This window comes from Penaeus monodon, chromosome 38, assembly GCF_015228065.2.
Source record: "Penaeus monodon isolate SGIC_2016 chromosome 38, NSTDA_Pmon_1, whole genome shotgun sequence".
Taxonomy (NCBI): Eukaryota; Metazoa; Arthropoda; class Malacostraca; order Decapoda; family Penaeidae; genus Penaeus; species Penaeus monodon.
In genome coordinates, this window is record NC_051423.1 from 764,615 (window position 1) to 779,945 (window position 15,331).

At 37.5% G+C, this 15,331-nt stretch overlaps 1 protein-coding gene across 5 annotated transcripts in view; it reads left to right on the forward strand.

The window, feature by feature from the left end:
* Positions 1-10,917, forward strand: part of LOC119597058 (interleukin enhancer-binding factor 2 homolog) — an 11,297-nt gene extending 380 nt beyond the window's left edge. For 2 of the 5 annotated variants that reach the window (XM_037946507.1, XM_037946506.1), the window contains exons 2-9: positions 3,977-4,172; positions 4,348-4,485; positions 6,823-6,991; positions 7,475-7,643; positions 8,223-8,343; positions 9,290-9,401; positions 9,838-9,990; positions 10,678-10,917. In XM_037946507.1, the coding sequence (XP_037802435.1) occupies positions 3,990-4,172; positions 4,348-4,485; positions 6,823-6,991; positions 7,475-7,643; positions 8,223-8,343; positions 9,290-9,401; positions 9,838-9,990; positions 10,678-10,826 (1,194 nt within the window). In that variant the 5' untranslated portion in view covers positions 3,977-3,989 and the 3' untranslated portion in view covers positions 10,827-10,917. The remainder of the gene's footprint in view (positions 1-3,976; positions 4,173-4,347; positions 4,486-6,822; positions 6,992-7,474; positions 7,644-8,222; positions 8,344-9,289; positions 9,402-9,837; positions 9,991-10,677) is intronic. The other 3 variants (XM_037946509.1, XM_037946508.1, XM_037946510.1) reach the window with 3 other exon arrangements.
* Positions 10,918-15,331: the final 4,414 nt, after the last annotated feature.

Consider the following 15,331-nt stretch of genomic DNA (forward strand, 5'->3'; position numbering starts at 1 on the left):
ATTCTCGTATTTTCGGATTTTTTAAAATTATTATTATTATTCCACTTTTCAACATTCTGTCTTTCTTTCTGTTTCCTTCTTTTCCTGAAATTTACCACACTCTAATAAGGCTATTACTAAGAGATGGAACGGTTCGGGAATTGCTTGTTGTATGGAAACTAATGTATGCAGAAATTTTGCATACGAATGAAGCAGGTAATTAAGCATTCATATTCGTCCGTGACCAATATGGGGACATTTGAATTAGTGCGATGATCTGTATGAAAGGCTGGAATAAATAATAAATAAAGAAAAAGGAGATTTATGGGTGACTTTTCGGAATCTCTACGAAGAACCAACCGTGACTCTCTTGGTATCAATGGATTCCTCTCACTTTCTACGCAGAAAGTGCTCAAGGCACTGAGAGTTAGTGTTTCTAAATACTGAAAATATTTGCATATATATATCATATGTACCTTCTTTACTATGCAAAAAATATCAGAATTATGCTGTGGAAACACCCTCATTGGCAACAGTCTTGGACCCAATAGCAAGGGAGGGCATGAAAAGTACCAGGAAAATTAGAGGGTATATTATGAATAATATATGCAGAATCTGTCCCAATATTGTCTAAAGCTGGGGACTGTGCCTCCTGCTTCCACCCCCAAACCCCCGCAGTGGAAGACAGAATCCTCCACATCTGCCATACATACTTGGAGGATTTTTTTTTTTTCCCCTGGGTTGGGAGGCACAGCCCTCTGCATTCAACAGTAACAGTGAGGTCTTACCTTCATTATGTCATTATATTCTGCATTCAACAGTAACAGTGAGGTCTTACCTTCATTATGTTATTACATTTTTGTTAGTTGACCCAGCAGTTTCCCAGGTACCTTTTATGCCCTCCCCAGCTATCTGGGCAAAGAATGCGTGGGTCTGAGGAGGTTCTGTGGCATGTATGTGTCCTAGGGGGTGAGAAGAACCCATTGATGCCAAAATTGTCATGATTGGTTCAGTGAAGGTATTTTGATGAATTACCAAGTTGTGTGCAAGTGTCGTCATGCATGTGAAAAAATAGGTTTGAAGATTATGAATTAATGGAGAGGATAGTTCATGGAATTGTTATAGATGAAATAATGTAAAAATAACAGTAAAACATTACCAATAAGAAAGAAATAGGAATGTTTCGATTGATGTCTTGATTGATGTGTTCGTGTGCTGGAATGCAAGCTGGTGTGAATAGCATTGTGTGGGGGGTGAAAGGACGTTGCTCTTGTACTACTAATCTCAGCCACCCAGTTAAGCGTTTGTGGTTTTCATAATGATGAGGAAAATTATGATATTTAACCCATTAATGTTGGTATAGGAAATCTCTGGGTGTCACTGACTCCGGTGATTTTTTGGCAGCCATCCTGCCATTTGGCTGAGGAGTCCACTACATGTAGCAGAACTTTCCGTTTGACTCACTATATGATATACCAGTTTACCATTTTATATTTGGTAATTTTGTTGAAGAGCTGTATGGTGTGGATAATAACAAATTTGGATGGATTGTATTTGATGTCTAATCCTTTGATAGTGATAATTAACAGGACTAAGACTGCATGAAGCAATACTGGTGGTCTCCATGTTCAGCCACTAATCCTTCCCCTCACATAAATATATATAAAGATGGTGAGATAAAGCTGGGAGAAGTTCCTTATTGGATGTTAGATTGATCGGGAGGTCTGTTTCAGCAGACTGCATACACCATAAGTTTGTTGAAAGTCATTACTGTGGCAGTTGCTTTTGAACTCTCTTGAGATGGATGGTAACATGTACATGCCAATTGAGATTTTGGCAAGGTGAGGTTGACGGTTTGGCAATTTAACTGCATTCCAGATGTATTAAAACTCATGGGGAGAGTTGTTTGTCATACATTTTCTTATAGAGATACAGCACTCCAGGTTTAGATGAAAACTTAACTGGTAATTTTCTAGAAGCAGTCTGCATCGTTAAGATCAATTGATTTTGGTATCAAAAGCTTCCTCAGTGTCTAGTGTGCATATGCTGTGGTATTGGTTGGTATCAGGCAACATTAGTGATTGTATGTACAAGATCTGATGGTATCAGTTTGAATGGCAGGATTATTTTGTGTGGTATTTATGTATTTCTTTTGCTATTTGTTAAAGGGCTGACCCCCACAAAAAATCTTCCCCTTATGGGTGTCACTGCTTCTCTCCCAGTGCGAATTCTCAAGCACATCCCAGCTGAGGCAGAGGGAAGGCTCCTTTGCTGTGCCTGAAGTCCCTCTTCATTATGCAAGTTATTGGAATTTTCAGATGGTTATGTTGTGGTTATTTTTTAATTCAGCTGATTATTTCTGCTATGTTTGGTTAGTAGACAGTATAGGAGTCCAATGATACAAAATTTGATTCTACTGTATAGTCTGGCTCTAGAGAACTGCCACTTAATTTTTTTCAATTGTAAGTAAAGGTTGTGGGAATGTGGATGCATAACACACTGCAAATGAAACTAATGAAATAGCACAACACAAGCTCATAAATAAATGCTGGATTGTAGGGATGAACCTGTCATTCAACCAATGCCTTGGTTTGGGTATCGGGTTGATATCTGAATTTGCTGTTGTTTTTTTCTTGTGCAGATTAATTTAAGTAATTGTAAGCTGGGATTTTGATTCCTTTATAAGGCAGCACTGTGTTTTTGTCTGTATCTTTGTGCTGCCTTGGACAGATACTATAATAGTTTTAGCTTGTAGAAACCAATTATATTATTTTTTTTCTTTTTCATTTTCTTCTTCTTTTTCTTTCATCTTCATCATCTTCATCTTCATCTTCATCTTCATCTTCTTCATCTTCATCTTCATCTTCATCTTCATCTTCATCTTCATCTTCATCTTCATCTTCATCTTCATCTTCATCTTCATCTTCATCTTCTTCTTCTTCTTCTTCTTCTTCTTCTTCTTCAGTGGTGCACTTGTTGTTACCTCTACACCTATTAGTGCTCCAGCTAAGCCCCAACAATCCTCCCCCACAGTCTTGCAGATTAGAAATTTCATATGATACCAGATGATTTACCAAAAAACATGGAGCCAGTCCAACCTGTATCTTGGTAAAATGTCAGTGCCTATATGTAACACGCTTTGCTGGATTGGCATAGGTAATATATTCAATTTTCTAGTATAAGGCCTAGTTTCATCACTATAGTTGGTTTCTGCTGTTGAAAACTATATCTAGATGGTAGATCAAGTTGAAATTTTACTTATACTCTTTAAGTGCTACAGTCTGGAGGAATCAGAGCACTGTACCTGAGCAGGACCTGAGAAAGGAGCCACAGTACAATAACAGTGTAAATGCTTTAAGCTCATCTGATGTCCCATCTTATATTACTTCTTAAATGAATGTTTGAAAATTGATTACATATTTTTAATGGATAGTTCACATGATGCTCATTGTAAGTGTCATTATGGTAAGCAAGTCTCCCTTGTTACCCAACCCTGTCAAGACACTGCATGCTTTAACCTTTTGCTGCTGGGTGGCATGTATGTACATGTCAGGCATGCCTGGATTACATTCCGGGTGGCATGTGCATATTAGCCATGGTGTGCCGGTCCTGTTTTCTGGGGGCATGTGCTGTCATGCACGCTATGGTGCTGGGGCCTGGGGCACTATGCATACAGCCCAGGAGAGAGGGCTTTTGCATTGGGAAACTACCCAGTAGCATTCAGTTAATGGTCCTGGGTAACCTCCTGGGTGAAGGACTGATGGGCCAGGTTCTGGGAGACTAATAGTTAAGCTTTATGATTTCTGCTTCCTTTCCTAGTGATACTGACCAGCAACACCCTCTGGATTGTTCACAAATATTTAAATTTTCTTTTTCTTTTATTTTTTAACCCCATGATTAACTAGTCAAATGTGTGACAAATTAATCAATGAATCTTCATATCCTCTCCTGTTCCTTCTGTCATTTTTCCTCTCACTAACTCCTCTTCCACCACCAGGTGTTAGCAAAATATGGTAATGACCCGAGGACGCGGGCGAGGCATGAGAGGAGGCATGATGCGCCCCATGGGCCCTGGGCCACATTTTGGCCCCAAGATGAAGCAGTTTGTGCCACGACTGCCCTTCGACATGGTGCTCTGCGAATCGGCCTTCCCCAAAGTGAAGCCAGCACCCGACGAGTCTGCATTTACTCAGGTGAGAAAGGAGGGTTTTGGGTTCAAGGGGACGAGGGGAGAAGTTGTTATTGCTGTAAGATGGTTTTCCACATGCTATTAGGGACTAATAAGATTGTGTGTATTTATGTATTATCTTATGCTTTGTAACTTCCTCAGTCCCATACCTTTGAGCTTCATCAAATTTTCTGTTGCAGGCCCTCTTGAAAAGAAATGCAGACTTGTCACCTACACCAGCAGAACAGGCTGCTGTACTTAACCTAGTCACAAAGATCCAGGCTGTGATGGATAACCTTATTGTAGATCCGGGCAATTTTGACGCATGCGTAAGTTCCGTAAGTTTGTTGCAAACCATTGCCTGTCAGCGGGTAGGTGAGCTTTCTTTTTGTTCGTGAATATTGTCTTATATAATGTATATAATAACATAGCATGGTACATGTGCACACGACATACACAATCTCTCACCCTCACTGTCACACGCTCAGTCACAGTCACAATCACTCTCTCTCTCTCTCTCTCTCTCTCTCTCTCTCTCTCTCCTCTCTCTCTCTCTCTCCCTCTCTCTCTCTCTCCCTCCCTCCCTCCCTTCCTGCCTCTCTCCCTCTCCCTCCTCTCTCCTCCTCCCTCCTCTCCCCTCTCCTCTCTCTCTCTCTCCTCTCTCCCTCTCCCTCTCCTCTCTCTCTCCTCCCTCTCCTCCTCCTCTCTCTCTCTCTCTCTCTCTCTCTCTCTCTCTCTCTCCTTCCCCCCTCCTCTCTCCTTCCCCCCTCCTCTCTCCTTCCTCCTCCCTCTCTCCTCCCTCTCTCCTCTCCTTCCTCCCTCCTCTCTCTCCTCCTCTCCTCTCTCTCTCCTCTCTCCTCTCTCTCTTCTCTCTCTCTCTCTCTCTCTCTCTCTCTCTCTCTCTCTCTCTTCCCTCTCTCTCTCTTCTCTTTCTCTCATGCAGACAAGCACACATTTGTACTCACACTTTTACATTCAAACTCACTGTTACTCACATTCTCTCACACAATCACAAAACAGTCATACACACATCCTCATGCTCACATTCATGCATATGCACATGCACACACTCCGCACATGCACATGCACACACTCCGCACATGCACATTCTCACACACACCCACATACTCAGACATCTTTCTGTCTCTCACACACACACACACACACACACACACACACACACACACAAAAACAGACGCACACAAAAACAGACGCACACAAAAACAGACACACAAAAACAGACACACAAGAACACATGCATGCACGCACATGCACACACATACAGACAGACACACACACACACACGTAAATTAGTGCTTTATTGTAAATATTGAAATAGACAAGTTCCTTCTTGTGATCACACCCCTCTCCATAGTCAGCAGTACGTGTCTGTTCTCGGAACCAAACACTAACTCGACCACGTATAGCTCTCACTCAATTCATGGACCTCTAGCGCGGATGCGGAAAGTAGGTCATGGTGGTATTATTGTTCACGAGATGGCTTTGGAGTGCCTCGTCTACTTTGATCCTTTGCTTGACTTCCATCAAGTGTCAGAGTTGTTAAGAGTCAAGATACGTTTGAAGGAAGGAGATTAGCCAGCGGGATTTTTAATGTCATTGAATTGTTTTTACTGCTTTTGACGATGTCGTTGCTATTATTGTTATTTTTATTATTATTGTTATTACTGTTATTACTTGCTAATATTAATTTTACTTTATTGCTATTATTTGTTCAATTCTTTTTTATTAATATTATTGTAAATCGTAATTGCGAAAAATTTTCCCGTCAGTTCCAAATCTTTGTCAGAAGATAGATTAAGGCATGACACTGCCCCTGAAGAGTGATTTTGTTGTTGCAAAGTAAGAAGAGGCAGCTGTTTTGCTGAGTAGAGAATGTGCCATTTAGATTTTTCTCTATTTTTCTACATTAGAAAGAAAGAAAAATATTGCATAGATAGTTTGGATTCCATTGCACAGTTTTGTTGTTGTTTTGTTATGTTAAATTTCCTTCTTTTTTTTTGAGTGTTCTTTGTTGGGAAGTGTTTTTATTTTGTGTTTACAATTTTATTTTAATACCTTGCATGTAGATATCCTTTCCTACCATATACGAGTTTTTCCCCTTTAGAAGAAGAGAGACTAACCTCGTTAAATATCTTGATCCTATGATCTAAGGAGAAAAATACTCACTCCATGTATGTGTTTCAGATTCAGCTCTGTGCCATAGTGGAGCAATATACAAGTAAATATAACATATTGAAATAATATTAGATACTTAGGACCCCCCCCCCCCATGCCATCTTTAACAAGGACCCTCTCCCGTTGCTTAGTTTGTGGATGTTTCCGTGTACTCCCTGGTGAGAGGCAAAGATCTAGAGTCACTGGGCTGTTCAAAATGCCAGTTGTGGTGTAGTTACGGCAGTTAATTTCTAGGTTTGCGTATGAACCAGTTTGATAAAGAAAGGAAAAGAAGTGTGTAGGATAATTGAGTACACCTAGGAAGAAAAATATAAGTCATGAGATGTAAACCATTACCATTGGGAGGAAAAGACAAACGCCAAAATATAAACCAGGATAGTAGAGATAGTGAGAGAGGAAGAGAGAGAAAAGAGATCAGTTGCCTACCAACCTGCACAGTGAAGGAAGAAAAGATGAATCGTGCCATTGTGTCTTTGCAGCAAATCGAAGAGGTGCGACAGGTGGGCTCATACAAGAAGGGTACCATGATGACGGGACACAATGTGGCAGATATTGTGGTGATCCTCAAGACGCTGCCCACCAAGGAGGCTGTGGAAGCTCTCGGGAAAAAGGTGTGTGATGATCTGCGCACGCAAGAGCCCCAGGAAGGTAAGTGGATTGCTTTTGGGGGAGCCTTTTTTTCTTCTATGGTACAATGGTGGTGTTGCTTTTGTAAGTCATGCTGTTTCTTCTTCCTCTCGTAAGTCTCTCGTCTTCTCCTCTCCCTCTATTTTTTTCCTTTTTTCTTTCTTCCTGTCCCTCTTTCTTTCCTCCCCCTCCTCCTCTTCTTCATAGTCTTCCTCCTCTTTTTTTTTAATTTTCTTCCTCCCCCTCCTCCTCTTCCTCCTCTTTTTTTTTTTTTTCTTCCTCCCTCTCTTCCATGTCCCCTTGCACACCTCTGTCATTCCCTTCCTGCTCTTTCTCCTTCACCTGTTGTTTTGGTTCCTCTTCAGACTTCTCTTGTTTTTCCTCTTCTTCCTCCTCCCTTGCACACCTCCTCTGTCGCTCCTCTCCTCCTCCTCCTCTATCAACATACGATTTTATACATTCACATACACCTCTCCCTAATGTGAGACTAACCTAAACCTGCAGTGCTCGTCCTCACAATGCTCCCAGATGACCGAGGCTTCGAGATCAGCAACAGTGAGGCCACAGTGCGTGTCCTCGTGACCACCATCCACCAGAACCTGCGCAAACTGGACCCTGAGCTGCACCTCGACCAGAAGATCCTCCAGTCACACCTAGCAGCGATTAGACACAGGTGAGAAAGCCTCTCATGGTTGACATAAGAATAACATATTTTTATAATGATTTTTAAGGGTAATGTGGCTGTGAGTTCATCAGAATTATTTTATAGAGGATGTATGTTTTTTAAGCAAGCAAATTAATAGGGGAAAAAGATATACATAGTAAAAGGAACAATAGAGGAGGATGAGAAGTTACTTGAAATTTGTTGAATGGGTGTGCCTGCTGAAAAGTTAATTGAAATCAGATAGACACTTAGATGTTTTATTGGAAATAATAATTAACCCCTTACTGCTGGGTCATATGTATAGCCATCATAACAAACCACGTGATCTGCGGGGTACAGCTATTTGCATGGTGACGCGTTAGAGAGTGTCGAGTGGGAAGTTCCGCTACAAGTAGTGGACTCCCGCTCTCCTCGGCTGGATTAGGGTCTATGATGCTGAGAGATTTCTAATACCCATCTCTGAAGAGTTAAAGATTGTAATACTAAGATACAGATTTGGTCAAGTATGGAAAAGATGCCCCATAACATAAGAACAAATTTGATTTTTCTTCATCTGATTTTACCCCTTTCTCTTTCTCTGCCCCTCAGCCGCTGGTTTGAGGAGAATGCACACCACTCCACGATTAAAGTACTTATTCGATTGCTTCGGGATCTGCGTGGACGCTTCGAAGGGTTTGAGCCTCTGTCACCGTGGATGCTGGACCTCCTGGTGAGATGGTTTGGGTAGCTTGTCGTAGGTGGACCTTGTGAGATTGGAGTTTGTTGTTTTTTTCAGCTCTTGTTGCTACATTCAATTTGTGAGATATGTAAGGAAGTTGAAAAGGGTGATAATCTATTCAAAGTAATACTATTTGCAGGTTCTTTAGGAGAAAAGAAGTGTAAAGATGTAACTACTTTTAGAGAAAAGTCATAGATTATTTTTCATTGATAATAATTTTCTGACACAGGTATTTGAAGGTAAAGCTTAAACATAACAATAGTGGGGAAAGAAAAAGAAAAAGAAAAAGAAAAAAGAAAGAAAGAAAAAAAAATGAAAAGGAAGATTTCTTATTACGATTTCTAAAAGCAAAAAAATAGCACAAAGATAAACACACCCATCATGTGATATAATTATTCGCAAGAAATTAGTGAGAGCAAGAGACTAGTGGGCCACATCCACATTTTTGTTTTAGTGGAGCTAACATGGTGCATGTTTTTTGTCTTGATATATTGGATGTGTATCCATTCTTCATAAAAAACCTTGCCCAATTGCTGGTTGCAAGGATACACATCACATGGGTCTGAGTTGTGTGATCCTATAGTTTGCATGTTTGGCTTGGGGTGTGGCTATTCAGGAGCTACAGCCCCTCGAAAACTAAATAAATAAAGCCTTGTTTTAGCCTTATTTACTGGAAAATTTTGTATACCACAGGCAAATGGACACATACTGGGGTATATGTATTTCCTGTGCTTCTAATTTATTGCTTGAGTGGCTGACTGTGTGGCTTAGATTGGTGGTGAAAAAAAAAAAAAAAAAATTATCAGTTACTTAATAATCAAGGCATGAATTTCATATTACTCATTCTTAACAATGCTGTTACTCTTATGTTGATGGCCTTATCTGTCCACTAGAAATTTTTATTTTCTTTCCATTTTATCTGTTGTTTTCTTTCCAGGCACATTATGCTATTATGAACAACCCAAGCAGACAGGCCTTGCCCATAAATTCTGCATTCCGCAGATGTTTGCAGCTATTAGCAGCAGGACTGTTCTTACCAGGCTCTGCAGGTTAGTGCATGGATCTTTGGTTTCATTATTGATAGTACCACTTAATGCATTTGCCTTTCTTAAAATCTTTTATGCAATAATTTGTTGAGAAATTCACAATATTATTCATTATATTTATCAGGTATTGTTGAATTATTGATAAGTTACTGAGCAAGGCAGTTGGACAAAATATTGAGTAAAATCAGTAAGTTCTCTTATTTTTAAATTTGACATTTTAACCCATATCTACTGGGCCACGCCTATAACCATCATAACAAGCTGACTCATTACGCTGGGTACGGCAATAGGTGTTGCAACATGCATAGCGGACTCTCGGGCCAAATGGCAGGATGGTTGCCAGAAATCACTGGAGTCAGTGACGCCCAGAGATTTCTGATACCGTCATTGACAGTTTGAGGAGGGATGGGAAGGAGTGCCTTGTTTTGTGTACTTTCAGGTATCAGTGACCCCTGTGAAGGAGGGAATATTCGTGTACATACAGCTATGACTCTGGAACAGCAAGACCTTGTATGTCTCACCGCCCAGACTCTTCTAAGAGTACTTTCACACGGTGGCTACAAACAGATTCTTGGACTCGAAGGCAACTCAAGTAAGAACTGTGGTTTGGTTTCTCCCAGAAAGAAAGAAGGAAAAATAATTGCCTGTAGTTTAGTTTATCTTGAATTTAAGGGTTTATTTACATGATCAGTATCCCACTATGGTGTTTGGCCAAGCTCTGGATCATTGTTGAAGTGTGGAGTTGAGGCTTGGTGTTAACCACCATTCAGCATGCAGGGTGTTTATAGGATTGGCTCATCAATTGCAGTGTATGGATCAACTAGGCATGGCTGATTTGTGATAAATACTGTATTACTGTGATTCATCTTTATAATTACAACTGTAAACTGCAATGTATGTATGCAGCCAATATATTTACATGGGTATGTATACAGTGTGTGCTAATATCAACAGTCATTAATATTGCAGCTGTTAGCTATGGGGTTGTTATATATTGTTCTTTATATATTTTATTTATTGTCTGCATAGATGTGTGCGTTGTGGCAGGAATCCAAGTAGATGGCCATGTCTGTTTTCAGATCCCTTACATCAGTGCTGGGAAGGATAGCTATTTTGAGGAACAGTTTTGGTTCAGTACTCTGAAACTGATTGTGTAAACAAGCCCTTAGATATACAGGGGAGAGGGAAATTCAGTAGTGTATTATGACAATTACCGAGTCTTGTCTCTGTCTAAGCAGAATACTTAAGACTTTATTTATTTGGTTTACTCTCCTTGTAGGTATAGCAAGCGAAATGTCCGTCTGGGACGGCGTTGTAGTGTCTGCATTAGAGAAGGCCTATGAGAAGCCCCCGGAGCGACCCCCGCAGGACGACGATGGAGATGACATGGATGCTGATGACGATCCCATGGAGACGACAGACAATTAATTAGTGAGAGGGCGCAGTCATATTGTGGCTCAGACTTAGAGTTTTGTGCTACACGTGGAAAAGAAATAGCAAGTGAAAATAAAGGAAAAAAAATTTTCTGTACTAGTAAGGAATTCTCAATCCTTTTCAGAGCTACAGATAGGAGATGCTTGGTGACTATGACGATCATGAGAAACAGACAATTGAATAAGCCATCATTTGTGCTTGACTAGTCTTAGAGTTGTGTCAGTGGAAACGAATAGAAGTGAAGTAAATTAATACTTAATTTTTTCTGTGGGGGTAAGTAATCCCTGCCTTTTACAATTTTATTATTGAAAAGGACCCCCTTGCCGAATTCCCCAACATAAAGTTGCAAAAAGATAATTGACAATAAATTTTGCTTGAACTCTAGTTAAAATAGGAAGGAAATTTTAAGAAACGAAAAGAAATTGTAATTTTATACTTGTAAATTTTTCTGTAGTGGTATATTTCACCCTGACTACATTTCACCTATCAAAATCCTCATTAGAATGGACACTAGTAACGCATCATTATTGAATAGATGAAAGGTAGTGCTAATATTGTTGATAGGATTGTGCGATGATGAAAAATAGAAAAATGTAAGAATGTATTTGGATATTTTTTCTGTTATTAATTTATATATGATTTATTGTTTTAATGTTTTTTTTCCATCAAATCCTCTAATCTACTATTAAACAGAATTTGATTCTAATCAGATTGGAAGTATGTAGTATTGTATTATGTTGAGCCATGTTGTTGTTATGAGAAAATTTGTCAACGTTTACTACATCAATATTGTTATGACTTTCTATTAATGTATTCGTGTCATTTGAATTTTTTCTACAAAATCGTTTTTCACAATTGATTTGATTCTGAACTGATAAAGCAAGATTGCATCATGTTGTATTATTAGTCAAGATTGTTGGTAGATTATAAAGTAAAATCAGTACAACTTTAACATAATAATGTAGATCATGAATAAATTTTCAAAATCAATAAAGCTAAAAATTTACTCCATAAAAGTTTTTAAAATTGTCTTTTGGACACAATAGAATTTAAGCAACTCAAAAATTTGATTAAGTGTTTCAACAGATTAATAACATTATAATGTATGTGGATTTATATGAAATAGTAAAATCAAGGACTTAATAATATCTTTACTCTTTAATAGTTTAAAATTGCATATTATGTGAACAACATTGTACTTTCGCTTTACTATCAAGGAATTCATTATATTTCTCATCAAGAGTGCTATGACACATTTTCTATGGTCATATTTATTGTAAACGCATGCGTGAACTTTTTTTTTTTTTTTTTATTTTTGCAAATGGAAAATACATTTGATTTTTCGTTTTATTTCTTATGCTGTGTCATTTTTTTCAAAATAAAGTGAAAGTGCTAAGTGATTACCTATAATAGATCCATGAAATTTATTTAAAATAAAAAAATGATAAAAAATTTTTTTTTTTTTTTTTATTAAGAACAGGAATACACAGTTGATTTCATTTTTATTAAAGCAATGCAGAATGGAGAAAAACAAAACAAAAAGTATAACAACCATCGTAAATTAAAAAAAAAAAAAAAAAAAAAAAACAATACAGTATCAAATGACATTTAAACTCAGGCTGACAGTTACGCTATTTAAAAAAAATTGCAGATTCCAGAAAGCAAAGGCAAACAAACCCATCTCAAGACTACAACAAGACGAACAATCAAAATCAATATCAAATGTGAACTTTTAATTTGATAATTATATTCCAAAAAAAAATTTTCATGTGAGACTCCTTCGTTGAAAATTAACAACGCATCTGCGTATTCATCACCAGCCAACTATTGAGAAATCAATATCATACTTATCATATATTTACACTATATAGCTTTGTCTCCTAGACCTATAATTCCAGCACTGAAATTCTCAGTATGTTGTACTTTAACAATTTTCTATTGAATGTAGTTATAACTTTTGATAGAAAAGAAACTAATAACATATTATTACTAACTTTATAGAATCTAACAAAAAGAGCTGTACTCCAAAATATAAATTTTATTTTATACAATACAATCTTTTTTGCATATACCAAACAATTATCTCTTTATTCAAGAGATTAGAATTTCCTTTGAACTTTCAAGTTTATCTTAAGATGTCTACCTCTGGCTTATAAATTTCACAGATAAGGAGTTATGAACAAATAACAAAAAAAAAAAAAAAAAGGACACTGAAAAAAAAAAAAGAAAAAAAAAAAAAAAAAAAAAAAAAAAAAAAAAAAAAAAAAAAAAAAACAAAAAAAAGGGGGAGAAATAGAGAAAAAAAAAAAAAAAGTGGCACAAATTAATGGCAAATGCAATTGACTGTACAACTGTATGAAACTTTGGTCTATGGGCACATTGGAGACAGACACACAGCTAAAATGGGGAAACTCTTTCTTTTGACCACCGAGTTAGTACTTTCATGCAGATATACCCTGTTTCTGTCATTCCAAAATTATTCCATAAAAAAGAAAAAAAAAAAAAAAAAAAAAATGGTATGACTTGACTTACTATATTTTAAAAAAGTTACAACTATCCTCAGAATATTTCAGCGAAAGAACTTCTAGGAGTCAAAATTCTGCACAATTATGGAGCAACTTTTTTTTTTTTATTTATTATTTTTTTTTTTACTTTTAATTTTTTATTTTATTTTTTTTTTATATTTTAATTATTATTATTTTTTTGTAACCCCTCACGGATGCAATATGGCAAGTGTATGTACGCACACTGGATGAAACGCGACAGAAGTTATCCCCCCCTCCCCCCAGAATAAAAAAAACGTTTCCAAACTATATCATAAATCCCCAAAGCAGAGCATCTTAACCAAAATTAATTTACACATCAAATAAGACTTGAAAACCTGACTTTTTCCCGTCTTGTGTGCACATGCTCTGAACACTGCCGTCCTTCAAGGGGTTAGTACAGAACAAGCAGCAATTACTTCCTAATTGCACAAACTGGAATGTATCCCCCTTACACTGTGTTTTCTGCCGCTGATAAGTGGTGGGACATGGATTGTCAAGATGGCTGCCACGTGGCCTTGCTGGACGCAGGGGGCGGTATTTGTGCAGTTATTTTTGCCGAGGGGAAATGAATTTGTAGGACGTGTGGTAATTTGGTACCATGATCAATTCACCATTTAGTGTTAGGAAGCAGAAGGTGGAAAGGATAAAAGAGGGCAAGGAAACCGAGGGAAGAGAGGTTAGCACACGGACAACAAAATCAGAGTTTGAGGAGGACGTGGAGGAATAATAGTAGGGAAGAAAAGAGAAGAAAGGAAGATTAAAACAGACGAGCAAAAGGAGAAAACAATCAAACAGAAGGAGAAAAAAGGAAAAGGCAAAATCCACCAAGAAGGAAACTGCAACAGGCACCAAAATGGAAGAGACCAAAGCAAGAGGATATTGGCGAAAGATAAAATACCGCTCCATTCATTCAGCATGTGCAGGCCACTGACGTCCAGCCTAGAGGAAGCTTCTGGTGACACTGATAGTCATGTCATTAACATATAATCATCACTTTTTACTTATAACAACAAACAATCACAATACTGTTAACGTCTAGAAATTATTCTCTGTTTAATATAAGCTCGTATATTCATCTCCTTTCACATTTCACTATAATATAAATGCATTAATGCCCTTGAGAGAGTAACAATGGTATAATAATCCTTATGAAAACTTAAAAATTCAATGACAACACTTAAGTACTGATATGCAACATCCCTATTATAACATAGTACGGTTCAAATGCAGAACAATCAACATACTGGAAAAAATAAATGAATAAATAAAATAAAAAATATAAGTGTTACAAAAAGTTTACAAAAGATCATGTTACAATGATGAAAACATTAACATTAAAATAAAAGCATAGATAACATTTACAGTCCCAAACAAATTTTGCAAATACTTATGTTCATTCAAGTCAGGAATAAGAGTAATTATAAAGAAAAACTTGTAAGTGTGAAGTTGCTATAACTGTCAAGACACAACACTCACATTTACACACTTGCAAGCACACCTTTTGTCTGATCTGTTTGAAGAAGAAGAAGAAAAAGCAGGAAAGAAAGAAAGAAAGGGAGGGAGAGAGAAGAGGGAAAGAAAGAAAGAAGAGAAAGAAAGAGAAGAGAGAGAGCAGAAAAGCAATTGAAGAAAAAGATCAAAAGGTGCTTACTCTTCAACAATAAACTGTAACTTCCAATGAAGTTTTATTTTGCGAATTATGTTTACACATAGATATCTCAAGTGTAAGCCTACATCACCTCACCTGACTTTCCCTTTCCTTGAATTTACAAGATTTTTAAAAATCTAATACTGTTAATATTGATGCTATTATTATTATTATTTATATTATGATTACCATCATGTCATAAACAATACTAATGGCAGCACTGAATAAAATAGGATATTTCCAAAAATCAAGGAAAACAGAAAACACGTGAGATAGACATGTTTAGCTTATTGTTTTATAAAATT